This window comes from Monodelphis domestica, chromosome 3 (genome assembly GCF_027887165.1).
Source record: "Monodelphis domestica isolate mMonDom1 chromosome 3, mMonDom1.pri, whole genome shotgun sequence".
Taxonomy (NCBI): Eukaryota; Metazoa; Chordata; class Mammalia; order Didelphimorphia; family Didelphidae; genus Monodelphis; species Monodelphis domestica.
The window spans coordinates 105,696,803-105,711,115 of NC_077229.1; the positions used below are offsets into that span (position 1 = coordinate 105,696,803).

At 47.9% G+C, this 14,313-nt stretch overlaps 1 protein-coding gene across 2 annotated transcripts in view; it reads right to left on the reverse strand.

Annotated features, from left to right (window-relative positions):
• Positions 1 to 1,027: 1,027 nt before the first annotated feature.
• Positions 1,028 to 14,313, reverse strand: part of RHPN1 (rhophilin Rho GTPase binding protein 1) — a 49,823-nt gene continuing 36,537 nt past the window's right edge. For both annotated transcript variants that reach the window (XM_007488840.3, XM_056822947.1), the window contains 7 exons: positions 9,876 to 10,032; positions 8,875 to 8,994; positions 7,352 to 7,546; positions 5,883 to 5,959; positions 5,411 to 5,557; positions 3,612 to 3,770; positions 1,028 to 2,499 (listed from right to left, as the gene is read on the reverse strand). In XM_007488840.3, the coding sequence (XP_007488902.2) occupies positions 2,317 to 2,499; positions 3,612 to 3,770; positions 5,411 to 5,557; positions 5,883 to 5,959; positions 7,352 to 7,546; positions 8,875 to 8,994; positions 9,876 to 10,032 (1,038 nt within the window). In that variant the 3' untranslated portion in view covers positions 1,028 to 2,316. The remainder of the gene's footprint in view (positions 2,500 to 3,611; positions 3,771 to 5,410; positions 5,558 to 5,882; positions 5,960 to 7,351; positions 7,547 to 8,874; positions 8,995 to 9,875; positions 10,033 to 14,313) is intronic.

The following is a 14,313-nucleotide window of genomic DNA, read 5'->3' on the forward strand; positions in this document are numbered from 1 at the left end:
CACAGTCCAGCCTCCCACTCTCTCCTCCAGCCCATCATCTCTCCTGCCACTTGGACGTGCAACTGCTGGCCTCTGGTGGCCACAGGTAGAACAGCAGGAGTTGCCTCCAAATCCTCAGATCCTGATGGCAATTGACCAGAACTGTTCTCCCAGCATCCCTGTCCTCCAAACCCCTCTGCCCCACCTGTGGTCCTCTCCTGCCAAGGATGCAGTCCTCGGTTCTCCATCTTCTGCCCCATCCTGCAACAGGGATGACAGATAGGCTCCATCTGCCCCTCCCTGACCCATCTATCCCTTCAGACTGCAGATATGGGGAGCGGTGGGGGGGAGGATTTGCATGCTGCCCCCCCCAACTTAAAATCCAGCATCACTCCTGCTTTGGATTAGTCCCTCACTTTGTCACAGGACATAGAATGTGAAAGCTGAAAAGGTCTTTGGATGGATAACCAGAAGGAACGTTGGAAATCTTTTAATCCAGTCAGTCAGTCCATCACAAAGCAATTTATTGTGTTCAGGGCATTCTGCTAAGTGCTGGGGATGTTAAGACAGGCAGTTAGGTGGCTTGGTGGAGAGAGAGCCAGCCAGGCCCATAGAAGGTGGGTTCAAATCGGACCTCAGACGCTTCCTAGCCGTGTAATCCCTCCCCAGGCAAGTGGTATTCTGGAGCTTTGCTCTTCTGAAGCCCTTAACTTTTATCTCAGAATCAATCCCGTGTATTGATTCCAAGGTGGAAGAGCAGTAAGGGTAGGCAATGGGGTTAAGTGACTTGCCCAAGGTCCTTGGATTATAGTAGGGAGAGATTTGAAACCGGACGCCAACCAAATTCTAAGCCAGGCCAGGTTTGTTTGCTTGTTTTTAAGTGCTTTGAGATGTTTAACAGGCTGGGAGAAGAAGGGTGCTCCAACCTCCTCTAAGACAAGTCCCTGTCTCCCTCCACCCCCATTTGTACCCAAATTTGCCCTTTCTCAGCCTTCCCTCCTGGTAGAGTCTAAGGAGCAGCAGCCCACAGCCACACAGACAAACGCCATTTGACTCAAACATTTATTAAGTGCCTACCCCCCACGTCTCTGCCTTCCAGGAGTTCCGTCTAAAAGGACGCTGCTTATACAGAAATAAGTAGGAATCCATGAGAGCAGGCTGAGATCTTTGAAATCTGAGGAAGGAGAGCCCACTTCAGCTGGGGTGATCATGGAAGGCTTCTTGGAGGAAGTGTGTGGACTGAAGGGAGAACTCCTAGGGCCCTTACAATTCCAACCTCTTTTAACGGAGGAGGAAACTGAGGGCCAGAGTTGACTGGCCCAGGGCTAGGGTCAGAGCGAGGACTAGCAGTCACTGCCCCCTCACACAGGCACCAACACATCCCCACAGCAGAGGGCTCCTGGGCACCGTGCTCTCCTAATCATGTAGGCCATGGGCTGGAGCCAGGAGGCCTGAGGCCTAGCTCTGGGCCAGCCTCTAACCCTCGGGGTCACCTGGGCAAGTTGCCCTGCTCAGGACTGTTCTCTCCTGCGGGGCTCCAGGTTCACTAAGGCCCCTCCTAGTTCTGTGGGCCTAAAATGAAAACCCAGAAGGACAAGGGCCCCCTGTGGGACCTGCCAAAGGCCTGTCACAGAGTACCTCTCGTATCCTAGTCAGGATCTCTGAATCTGCCCCTCTGGGAAAGAGGAGAGGGGGAGGGAGAGAAGGAGGAAGACTATTCTTCCTGAGGAACATGACAGTTTTGGGGTATAACCCCCCCAATCGATGGCCTCTCTCACCCCAGAGACGAGTGCCTCCGGGCTCGAGGCAGGAGCACAGGCCTCGGACTGGGACTTTCAGAAGAGCGAAGTCTCGTTTCCGTTACTGCTCCAAGTCCCTTCTCTCTCAGCAATCGTCCCAGGATTCCTTTTTCAGGAAAGTGCTTTGCAAATGTTAACACGTCACAGAAATAGAGGGCGATGTCCTTTCCATTTCTAGACACTTAAGGAAACTGAGCCCTGAACAGGGAAGTGACTTATTCAAAGACAACACAACAAGGATGGGCATCCGGTTCTGCCGCTCTCAGGGTCTCCGTCAGGAGAATAGGAAGATCAGGACTCATTTCTGTAGTGCTTGAAAGTCCGCCAGATTTAGAGGAGGAGATCCAGGGACCCCCTTCTACCCCCGTCTGTCCTGCAGGGGCTGCCTGAGCCCAGAGGGAATCCTCAGGCCCCATTCCCCTAACCAGCCAGAAGCGAGCTGCCTTCTAGACGTCCCCAAGCCAGGCAAGGGCCGCTTCTGGGCTCTGTTCACCAGCCTTTTAGGAAGGGCTAACGAAGATGTACCAGAGCAGGCACCTCAGTGCGAAGCCGGTGTGTTGTCTGTGGATAAGGAGAAAGGTTGGAGCCGCTGAGGGCCCTGGCCCCGCTTAGCCTTCTTGTTCCAGCCAAGGAGGGGCCCGGGCAGTGTGGCCTGGCCGCCATTTTCCTTGTCACTGCGCAGGAGTCCAACGGAGGACAAGGTGGCCGTCTTCTTGTCCACCTGGTCACAGACAGAGAATGGAAGTGAGACAGTTGTTCCCATATAGCCTCCTCTTCCTCTTCCTATCCTCTACCCATCCTTTCCCACCTAGCATCCTGTGTAATTAGAATATGCTCCCCAGGACTTCAGTTCCCAGCATCCCAAAAGATGTAATTAAAATACGCTCCCCAGGAGGCTGGGAACTGAAGTCCTGGGGAGCATATTCTAATTACACAGTCCCCAAGATTACTCCCAAAATCTTTACAGGCAGAGACAAAGACTTGCCCAAGATTATATTTAAAAGCGGGCTTGTGTTTATTTAAAATGTAATTTTAAATTTATTATAATATTTTGTTTAATATTGTATTATTTTATTTAATATAATCATGTAATTATATTCAATTAATATATTTATTAACACATCACATATTATATAATATATAATTATATTAATATAAAATAATAAATTAATTGTCCTAATATATTAAAATATAATTTTACTATATAATATTAATTATATGGTTTATTCAATTGATTGTTTATTTGTTATATGAATGTAAGTATATATATATATGCTATATTTTTTAAAAATCTCAAACAGAAGATGATACCCATATGTAACAGATCATCTAAAAACAATGGATAATCTTTAAACCACAACAAAATTACCCAGAGTACCATTAGAAAATACTAAATGACAAACAGAAAAGTTAATGAAAGATTCTGTTCAGTTTAAGAAGCCAAAGCTAGGAGCAATGGGTGAAAATTATATAGAGACAGATTTGGCTTGATTTAATTTTAAAACTTCCTGCTAACTAGAGCTACCCCAAACTAGAACTTTGGGACATTTGTGAAGGTCTCCAGGCAAAGCTAGATGATCCCACTTGTGGGGCATGGAGGAAGGCCAGGTTGATTTGAGGCTGTGACTCTGTTATTAAAGAAAGAATGCTCCCAAAGCACCCCTTCCTCCGGAGCCAGGGGGCTGGACGTGGTGATCTCTAAGCCCTCATTCCTATAAAGTATTGCCAGCGATACTTCCTCCTCTACCTCTAGAAAACCTCCCCTAGGGGAGAGCTCAGCGGCTGCTGGCCTTCTCCCCCAACCCCCCAATCCCTCCTGAGGTTCAGGGTTACCAGGCCAAGAGACTCCTCTCGAAGGGGCGTGACCACCTGGATGTCCACCCCTTCCTCTCCCACACCGGTGAGCAGGGCCACCACCTCCGAGTGCTTCCCCCACTTGCAGGGCTCCCCATTCACGGACACAATGTAATCCCCCTCTTTCAGTCCAGCTGCCTGCAGAGAGTAGAGGAGAGGGTGAGCCCAGGAGAAGGTACCCCCCCAGCTGGGGTGGCCGCTCAGACCACTGGTGACGGGCAGCAGCCTCAGTGGAGCCAGGCTGTCTTGGGCTACGAGTGCGGCCCCGGCTTTGCTGACAAAACAAGGGACTTTGGCCATCTCCTTGCCCCTTCTGATTCCTTGTGCTGGCAGAAAAGGCCCCAACCTGGGAGTTGAAAGCCTTGGGGTCTTGGTTCAGCTATGTCAAACTTCAGTTAAGTCACTACACCTCTCTAGGCCTCAGTTTCCCAACCTGTAAAAGTGCTTTAGAGTTTGCAAAGCACTTTTCCCCACAACACTCCTCTAAAGGTAGGGATGATGAGTATTTCGATCTTCATTTTATAAATGAGGACACTCTGAGGAGCCGGGGAAGGGACCAGCCCGTGGTCACACAGCTAACAAGCATCCAATCCAAGTCTTCAGCTAGCCCCAACAATTTCCCATCAGACCCTTCCAGGTGATGCCCAGGTCCTTCCCTTTATTATTTTTAATTTAATTTTCACATCCAACTTCGCTTCCTCCTTCCACCTTCCCCTCTCCATGGAAAAGAAGTGAAATAAAACTGAATAAAAACTAAAATAAATATCCGTTTGGTCATGCACAACCTGTTTCTGCCTTAGCCACAAGGTCCTTCCTTTTCACTGTTAAACCCAAGCTAACCCCACACCCACCGGGCCAGTAAGGTTCTAGGAGTCGGGAGGATGGAGAATCTCTGGGAACTATGGAGGCTTCCTGGAGTGGAGGGTCCTTGCTCAGCAATAAAGGAAAGGAAAAACCAGGAGGGGCTTCCTCGTGACAGGAATGGCTTGAGCAAAGATCAGGAATTAATTTCTTGCAGGACAGAAAAATCTCTGAGGTGGCTGGACAGACAGGATGAGTGGTTAGGTCAAGGCCCTGAGGCAGGAAACCCCAGATCAGCGAGCCGCTGAACCTGAACCTGGACTGGCCCTTTCAAGGCAGGGCACTCTGGCCTCAGGCCAAGCCCCTGCCTCACAATGGCTGGTATCCTGGACAGGACGCTTGGCCCTGGGTTCCAGGCCTACTTAAGCCTCGTGTCACCTGTGTGACTGGCAGCCAGTCACCTTGTCTCTATGAGCCTCAGTCTTCTCATCTGTAAAATGAGAGGGTTGGACCTCTAGAAGGTGCTTCTGGACTAAATCTGTGACTTTATGATGCCCTCTCCTCCTCTGGGCCAGAGCCAGAACACTGGTAAGAATTTAGGCTCCAGGCGGAGGAGGCTGGCAGGAGGGCCGTGAGATATACAGAAGACAGGTCGGTGACCTGAGGCGCCCAGGACTCCCTACACCCCCTTTCCTTCTGCCACACCTGATTCCAAATCGGTCTCTCAGAGCCTTCCTCAGCACATTCCGGGATCTCCACGGACAAAGGGATGCTGAGCTGGACAGGTTACTGCCGGCGTCTATGTTCCTGCCAAGTCCCAGAAGGCAGGGCAGGAGCCTGTCTCCCCATCATCCCTAGGGGTGTCTATGAGCAGAGCAAAGGCTCCCTTTCGGCAGTTTCCTGGCCCACCTCCCTCTTCACCCTGGGGGGCTCCTTGTGGACAGGGCCATATCCCAGGGGATTCGGGGTTCACTTACCTCAGCCCGGCCCCCAGGAATCACAGCTGCAATGAGAACGGGAGAATCTCCCCTGAGAGTGAATCCGAAGCCGCCCTCGCCCCGAGTCAGGCGCGTGGGTCCCTTCAGCCGCCACTGGCTCTTGGCAGAGAACACAGACAGAGGCCCCTGTTGGGAAACAGAAGCCTAAGCCTCAGCCAGGGGCCCTTGCTCCCCCATCACCACACCGAGGTCTCTCCCACAAGAGCCCAGGAAAGGTGCGAGGCTTAGACGTAGAGATCTTGGGGTCAATCACCACTTACTGCCCTTAGTCCCAGACCTCCATTTTCTAGAAATAATGAAGGACTTCTGGGGGATGAAGTCCAAGGGTTCAAGATTCTAATTAATACACAAAGCGTTTAGCAGAGTGCCTGGCAATTGGTATAAATGTTAGTTATTATAACCAGGGAAGGACCATCCCTAGATGATCACAGGGAGGGCCTTGAGGACTCACCAAGCGGTGGAAGATGTCTGTCACCTTCACCTGGGAGAAACTGGGTGTCTTTATCTCTGGCTTCTGGTGGGTCTTGGCTAAAAATAGAAAAAAATTTAAAAAAATTGAACAGATCCAGGACAAAAGAGAAAAGCCAGCACCGGCCTAATCCATCATTCTTCCATTAGGTGACTCCCCCAATAAAAGGGAAACACATATTTTTACCTCCCACAGGAAGCTTTCCAGATTAAACACTCCCTTCTTATCTAGCCCTCAAGATTCTTCTCACCATCTGTCACCTAACTATTAGTCTCTCCCCCAAGAAACACACAGACTTAGAAACGTCACCCCAGAGGAAACAAGAAAAGAGAGACTCTCCTATAGTCTATCACCTATTTTCAGTGTATCTCTACAACCTGGCTTCTTTTGGACCCCGGGTCAACACCGACGTATTCTTGGGCAGTTAAGGGCCACACACCAAACGAGGAGAAAGTGTCCCATCCCCAATTTTAACAAAGAAAGAAAAGAGGCAGATCCTGGTTGGGTACATAACCTAATTAAATGAGAAGTCACCGGCTAACGAAAATCCTTGCTCTTTGGGGGGGGGGGGCTCAGTTTCCCAATAAAGGGTTTGCATCTAAGGTCTCTCCAGAATCTGACATTCTACATTCTATGGACTGCTATGATTTTGTGTCCTAAAAAATCACAACATCTCACATTCTCTGTTGTAAATGAGCTTCCAGAGTACATGCTGGTGACACTCTCTGCTTCCATGTGAAGAGAAGGCATGAGGGGAACAGAAAGAGCCTGGAATGAGGCTCTCTGGGCTTTGGTCCCACTTATGCCACTGGCACCCTGAGTGGAACCGTCCTCGTCCAGATCCTGAAACCTCTGTTCATCCTCTGAGCTCCGCAGATTGGGCACAGACAGGTGTGACAAAGAAACATCTTTGCCATCGCCATAAAGGCCTTTAAGCCCCCGTCCTAGACTAACCTCGTTTGACGGAGGCCCAGAGAATTTGCTCACGGTTACAGAGGTTACCAAGACAAGGAGTAGAATCCAAGCTCCCAAATTCAAATCACCTTCCTGCCTCTCTGTAAAGGAGGAGGAATATGATGTTTTTTTAAATCCTTACCTTCTATCTTAGAATTAAGTATCAGTTCCAGAGAAGATGAGCAGTAAGGGCCAGACAATGGGGGCAAGTGACTTGCCCAGGGTTACACAGCTAGGAAGTATCTGAGGACAGATTTGGACCCAGGACCTCCCACCTCCAGGCCTGGCTCTCCATCCACCTAGCTGCCCCATGATGAATTATTAACAAGTCAATTTCCTTATCTGCAATAGGAGGAGACTATCTACGCCCTTTGAACCATGATGCTGGGGAGATTCAAGGGTCAGTGCGTCCCCCTATTTCCTCCCATTGAAGTAGAATTCTCTCCTCCCTCAACACCCCCAGATCCCACGGCCCCATCCCCGGGGTCCCCACTCACGGTGGACGTCAGGGGCTTCCGCAGTCTCAAAGAAGTCATCCTCGTGGTCGATCTCAGAGTACTTAGCCAGGGAGCGTCTGTGCGCCAGGGACACGACCTCCTGCAGGAGGTCCATCTTTCGAAGAATGCGGCAGACCGCGTGGAGACGCAGGGCTTCTTCGTGATTCATCATGGCCTTCCGCAGGTGCGCCTTCGCTGGGGAGGCTCAGAGAAGTTAGAGGTGCCTATCCCCCCTCGTGCTATGGAAGAACCCCTGAGGTCTGGAGAGGGCCACAGGGGCAGCCACAGAACCAGAGTCTTCTAAATCTAAAGTAATTCAACATTTATCAAGTGCCTCCTATTTGCAGAGTCCCATGCTCTGTACAGAGAGACAGAAAATGTAAGAAAAACGCATCCTCTTGCCTTTGTGGAACTTACAGTCTAGGCAGTGTTTTTGCACAGTCTCTGCACTTTGGCCAGTGGCTGGCACAGAGTGGGTAGCTGTGTGGCTCAATGGACACTGAGTCAGGGCAGGCACTATCTGGGCTCATTGCTCCAGCTAAATACGAGGAATGACCAGGTCACCTTCGGTGTCTTGGAGGCTGCGCTAAGGGAGAGATCTAGCAGGCTTGGGAGGACCAGAGAGAAGATCCAGACATCCAGGTCTGGGAGAATCAGGCAAATGGGGAGGACTAGTGTTAGGATGACAGTATTTAGAGCTAACAGGTTATAATGATAATTATAAATTAATAATTAGTGATCAATTTATTAAGTATAAGCAAAGTTACCATTTATATGGTGCTAGACACTCTAACAATGTTCACAACAATACTGAGAGATAAGTGATATTATTATTATTCCCATTTTACAGATGAGGAAACTGTGGTAGTCAGAGGTTAAATGACTTGTCCAGAGTCAAATAGCTACTAAGTGCCAGAAGCCAGAACTGAATTTGGATCCTCCAGAGCCCAAGCCCAACATTCTATGTACTGTGCCACTAGCTGTGATGCCGTTAGACATTCTCTAAGCCAAACCTCGCATCTGATTTACCTAAATATCAAGTAATAACACTTGTATAACCCAGTGGAATTGCCTGTTAGCACTGGGAAGAGGGGGGGGATGAATCATGGAAACATGGAAAAATAAAAATTAAATTATTTACCTAAAGCCCCACATTTAGTAAAGGTCAGTCAGCCCTTGAATCCAATTCCTTTGATGTCCTCCCCTCCCAACTTTACACTCTACCACATAACTGGGTCAGGCTGGACTCTAACCCCTGCTGGGTCCCTACAATTTTCCCACTTATGTCAAGCTTGCATCCTGAGATTCTTCCTGCTTAAAAAAAAAGGGTTTTTTATCCTCTCTCTCTCTCTCTCTCTCTCTCTCTCTCTCTCTCTCTCTCTCTCAATAGCAAATTGAGCTCTGAGACACTCTTGATTATGTGCCACTGAGGAAGGAATTCTGGGAAGGATTATGGGGCCACAGCACCCCCTCCTCCTCCCCATCCTTGGGGCCCTCTCCTCCAAGCCCAGTGGAACCTTTACCAAGTTTTCTCCGCTCTTCTGAATCCTGAAGGAGAACAGGCAGCGAAGGGCCCTCTGGTGCTGTGACATGGAATTGGATAAAAGCTTTCTCATATTTGGAAATCTCAGAATCTGCTACAACTGCCAAGAGAAGACAGGGAAAGACGGCTGTGACACTCATAATGTGGGAGGGCACCCTACTGTCCTGAAGTCAGGAAGATTAGCCTTCTCTACTGATTCTACAAAAGTCACCTCTTCCAAAGACTCTCCCTGATTAATCATCTAGCCTTGCTCAGTTTACTCTGGAATTCCCAATGCTGAGGAAGAGAGGGATGCTCTCCCAGCAGGCCCCTACTGCTACCCCAGGGCACCTCTCTCTCTCTCTCTCTCTCTCTCTCTCTCTCTCTCTCTCTCTCTCTCTCTCTCTCTCTCTCTCTCTCTCTCTCTCTCTCTCTCTCTCTCTCTCTCCCTCTCTCTCTCTCTCTCTCTCTCTCACTCACACACACACACACACACACACACACACACACACACACACACGTCAGGAGAGGAGGGCAGGGGGATCACTTCTGCTCTCTGGAAGAGCCTCACTTTCTACTTGTCTCCTCTTTCCTGAGTCTGCACAACAGTGAAGATGCCCAAAGCCATCAAGCTTGCCAAGGGTGGTAATTACAACAAATGAGCTGGACAACGGCAATGATGTTTGTTTGGTTTTTTTTAAAGAGAATCAAACGGACAGAGGAGATAACAGTGACAATAAAGGAAACGAGCCCCCAAAGGGGTAGAGATGCTGTCAGTAAGCGAGCAGAGAGGGTCAAAGGAGGTCATGGGCAGAGGAGACACACACGCAAGCCTTCATGGAAAGTGTGACGATGTCAGGGAAACAGTCAACAAAGGAGCTGGATGGGAGAAGGCATAATTGGCTGGCGATGGAGCTAGCATCCCCCTGGGCTTGGGAGGGGTGTGGGATAGGAAGGGAAGCCCAGGGGAATGGGGCTGGATCAGACTGGGAGTTTACTCACCAGGCCCATCACAGAGGGCAATGGCAGCATAGTAGTGGGACAAGCCTCGGAAGTGCTTGGCCTTGACATTCACCATGGTGGTCCAGGAGAAGGGCACATAGTCCCTGACGGGTGGCTGAGCCATGGTCTGGTACACAAGGGAGTACACATCCTCCACCTGCCAGCAGTGGTACCATGAGGGTGACCCATCAAAGCAAGGGGAGCATGTGACCCCCAAACCACCCAAAGCCCCAAAGGAGCCCACCACATCCCACCCCACAGACAGGAGCTGGATCACTCTCTGGCCCTGGTCTTCTCTGTCTCCTCTCCCTGGCTCTATCTCTTTCCTTCTCCAGCCCCCATTCCACTCCTTCTGCTGCATCCTTCATCACCAACTTTAGTCCTCTCTCTGCATATTCTTCTTCCATCTACCCCTCACCTCCATTCCTTTTTGTGACCTTCAAAGTTCTCCCTTCACCTTGCCATCCCCTCCTTTTAGCCCTTCTCCAGGCTCCTCTCTTTCTAAATTCATTCATTCCCTTTTCCACTGCTCCATCATTTCTTTTATTTTTTGTACTTTCTCTGTTCTCTCTCTCTTCCATACTTTCTTCCTCATTCTTTCCATTTACTCCTGTCATCTTCATCCCTTCATACCTCTTCCTCTTCTTTCATACCCTCCAGGATCTTCCATGACTATATACTTCTTTCAATGTCCTCCCACCCCCTACTCATCTTCTGAATCCAATCTGTGCCAGTCATAGTCTCCATCTCTTCTTGCTTCCTTATATCCAATATCTTAACTCTTTTCATCTACTCCTCTATCCTCCCACCCTCCATCTCTCCTGTCTCTTCCTCCATCCCTCTACCCGTCTACATCTCTCTGCCCCCTTCTCTATTCCTCCTTCTCTGCCCCCATTCCTTTTCTGCCATAAGAAAGACCTAAAATAATTTTCATGTGCAGAACACACACACACACACACACACACACACACACACACACACACACACATTTTCTCAATCCCAAAGTTCAACTCTGGAGGCAAAGAGACTAGAGCCATAAAAAAGGTGAAAGAGAAGACAGAAAAACATGGAAACAGAGATAAAGGTAAAGATACAGTGGATATGGGGGCAGCTGGGTGGCTCAATGGATGGAAAGCCAGGCCTAAAGACAAGAGGTCCTAGGTTCAAATGTGGCCTCAGACACTTCCTAGCTATGTGATCCTGGGCAAGTCACTTCACCCCCATTGCCCAGCCCTTACTGCTCTTCTGCCTTGGAACCAACACACAGTATTGGAGATGAGAGATGAGGCAAAGACAGAACAAGAGAGAAATGGAGTCAGAGGCAGAGTTTTGATATTGAAACCAGGGTGTGAAAATTCCCTTCTATTACAGTACTTTCTTGCTCTTCTTTTTTTTTATTTTTAATTTTTTAACCCTTACCTTTTGCATTAGAATCAGTTCTATGTGTTGTTTCATTGGTTCCAAACCAGAAGAGTAGTAAGGGCTAGGCAACTGGGGTTATGTGACTTGCCCAGGGTCACAGAGCTAGGAAGTGTCTATGGTCACATTTGAACCCTCTAGGTCTGACTCTCTTTCTACTCAGCCACTTAGGTGTCCTAGTAGAGTATTTTCTTGACCCTTCTTGCCTAACATCATTTCTGCAAAAGTTTAGAAAATACAAGATATATGGAATAAAAGGAAAGGATCTTTCATGATCTCATCCTATTCCAAAAGGGTTAATTCCACTGACAACCCTTCCATATGTCTCTTCCCAAGTTTAGTGGCAGCTAGATGGCATAGTGGACACAGTGCTGCAGCCCTGGAGTCAGAAAGACTGGAGTTCAAATCCAACCTCTACAAATACCTACTACCTGTGTGACCTGGGACAAATCACTTATCCTCTTTGTCTTAGTTTCCTCATCCACAATATGAGGATAATAACAGTGCCTACCTCCCAAGTTTGTTGTGAAGATAAAATGAAATAATATTTGCAAAGCACTTTAAAAAGAAATATAAACACTGGGATATTGACTGGGTGTCAATTTCTTCCCATCATTCAAATGTCCTTGAAATGTCTAGAAATTAAGCCTCAAGGTCACTATTCAAAACTATGTCACAACTGAGGTTAACCTTTTATTCTTTAACTTTTTTTATATCCAAACTGTGCTACCTTAATACAGCAGTGCTATGTCTATTAATGGCCAACATGTCAACTGAGCCACTTCAAATCATAGTTACAGCTAAAAGGAACCTTAGAAGTCAAAGGCAGTGCAGAACATTGGGAAGAGTACTGTGGCTGAAGTCAGAAGATCTATGTTTAAATCCCACTCTCTCCTGCGTGACTTTGGACAAGTCATTTCCAAGCTTCCATATTTCCCCATCTCTAAAATGAGGCAATAAAACTGAATGATTTCTAAAATTCCTTCCAGCCCTAAATCTATGGATCTATGAGCTACTTCGAGTCCTTTCATCTTACAGTCAAGAAAACTGAAGCCAAGTGACTTGACCAACATGACATGGGTAATAAGTAATAGAACAGCAAGATTTAAACCCAGGCCACAGAATCACCTCCTTTCAGAGTTGTGAGGCTCCTCAGAAGTCATTTAGTCCAATCCCTACCTGGAAAAGAATCCCCATGCTATAATATAAGCAGTACTGGAGCCTTTGTTTCAAGACTTCCAGAGAGGAACCCACTCTGAGCCACACACAGTAACAAACTTCTTTCCCCGTACTTGCTAGGAAGTTTCACCTAACCTCAAGCCCAAATCTGGCTCTTTGCAACTTCTGCTCATTGCTTCTAGGTCTACTCTCTGGGACCAAACTGACGCAGTCTCCTCCTCCTTCCACATGAGGGTTTTTCCAAGATTTAGAAATGGCTGTCATGTTCCCCTGAGGTCTTATCTCCAAGCCAAACGTCGCTCATTCTTTTATCTGGTCATCTATGGCACAGACTCAAGGTCCATAGCTATTCTGGTTGCCTTTCTCTTCATACCTCCTCCCTTATTAATGGCTTTTTGGGGGGTTGAGATTCTCCTGACCTATGGAGCACAGAAATCTAGGTGTTTTACAGGACAGATTTCACCAGGGCTCTCCATTCCATATCCCCAGAGGCCAATGTCTGCAAGTATGATATTCTTATCCCTGCACTATTCCTCAATTTGGGGGTTGTTTATTTGATTGTCCATATTAGGACCTGTTGGCATATCATTTGTTACCTCTGTGTCCTCACTTCTTAATCTCTCGCAATCTGGCTTCTAACCCTGCCACTTAGCTAAAGCTGGACCTCCCGAGCTTACCAACAATCGGTTTATTACTAAATCCAGTGGGCTTCTTTTTAGTCTACATCCTTCTTGACCTCTCTGTAGCATCTGACATTGCTAGCATCTGACAGTTTCTATTCCTAGACATTTTTTTCTCTCTTGGTTCCCATGACACCAGTCTCTCCTGGTTCTCCTCACAGCTGCCCGACTGCTCCTTCCCCATCTCCCCTGCTGGTTCATCACTTCGGTAGGCAAAAAAGGCTGTGTCCTGGGTACTCTTCTTCCTTGGCGATCTCATAAATTCCCACCGGTTCCATTATCCTTCCCACAAATGGTTCCCAAATCTATATATCTCATCCTATTTCTATTCTCAACTCCAATCACCACATCAGTAACTTCCTCCTGAACATCTCTACTGGATGTCTCAAAACAGAAGTTATTATCTTTCCCATTAAACTTGCCCTCCTTCCAAACTTCCTTATCTGTGCCCTTCTCAATCACTCCTTGACTCTTTCTTTCCTCCTTTACCTTCTGCTCAATTCCACATTCAATCAGTTGCTGAGTCTAATGATTCTACCTCCACAATGTCTCTTACATTCATTCCTTTCTCTACTTTTCACTTAGACAAGGCCCCATCCCAGTTCAGGTCCTCATTACCACTCATTCAGACTACCATGATAGCTTCTCAATTGGCTTCCTTGCCTCTATAGTCTCTCTCTTGTTTCCAATACATCTTCCACCTGGCTGCCAGAAGACTCTTCCTAAGGCACAGATCTGACTCCATTTTTCTCCTCTGCTGAAAAACATTAAATTAGCTCCTGAGTGCACCTAGAATAAAATATTCCTCAGTCTGGCTCCCAGATCTTCCACAATCAGGCTCCACCCTACTTTCTCAGGATTCTTTCACACTGCCTTCTTTTACCCACTTTATATCTAGCCAAATTAATGCCATCAAATCCAGTGGATTTTCTCAATCCCTATCCTTCTTGTCCTCTTCAATCTCTGATGCTATCAATCATCCTGTTCACCTTGATTGCCTCCTCCGTGTTTGTGTCTCTCTCTCTCTCTCTCTCTCTCTCTCTCTCTCTCTCATTCTCTCTCTCTCTCTCTCTCTCTCTCTCTCTCTCTCTCTCTCTCTCATTCTCTCTCTCTCTCTCTCTCTCTCTCTCTCTCTCTCATTCTCTCTCTCTCTCTCTCTC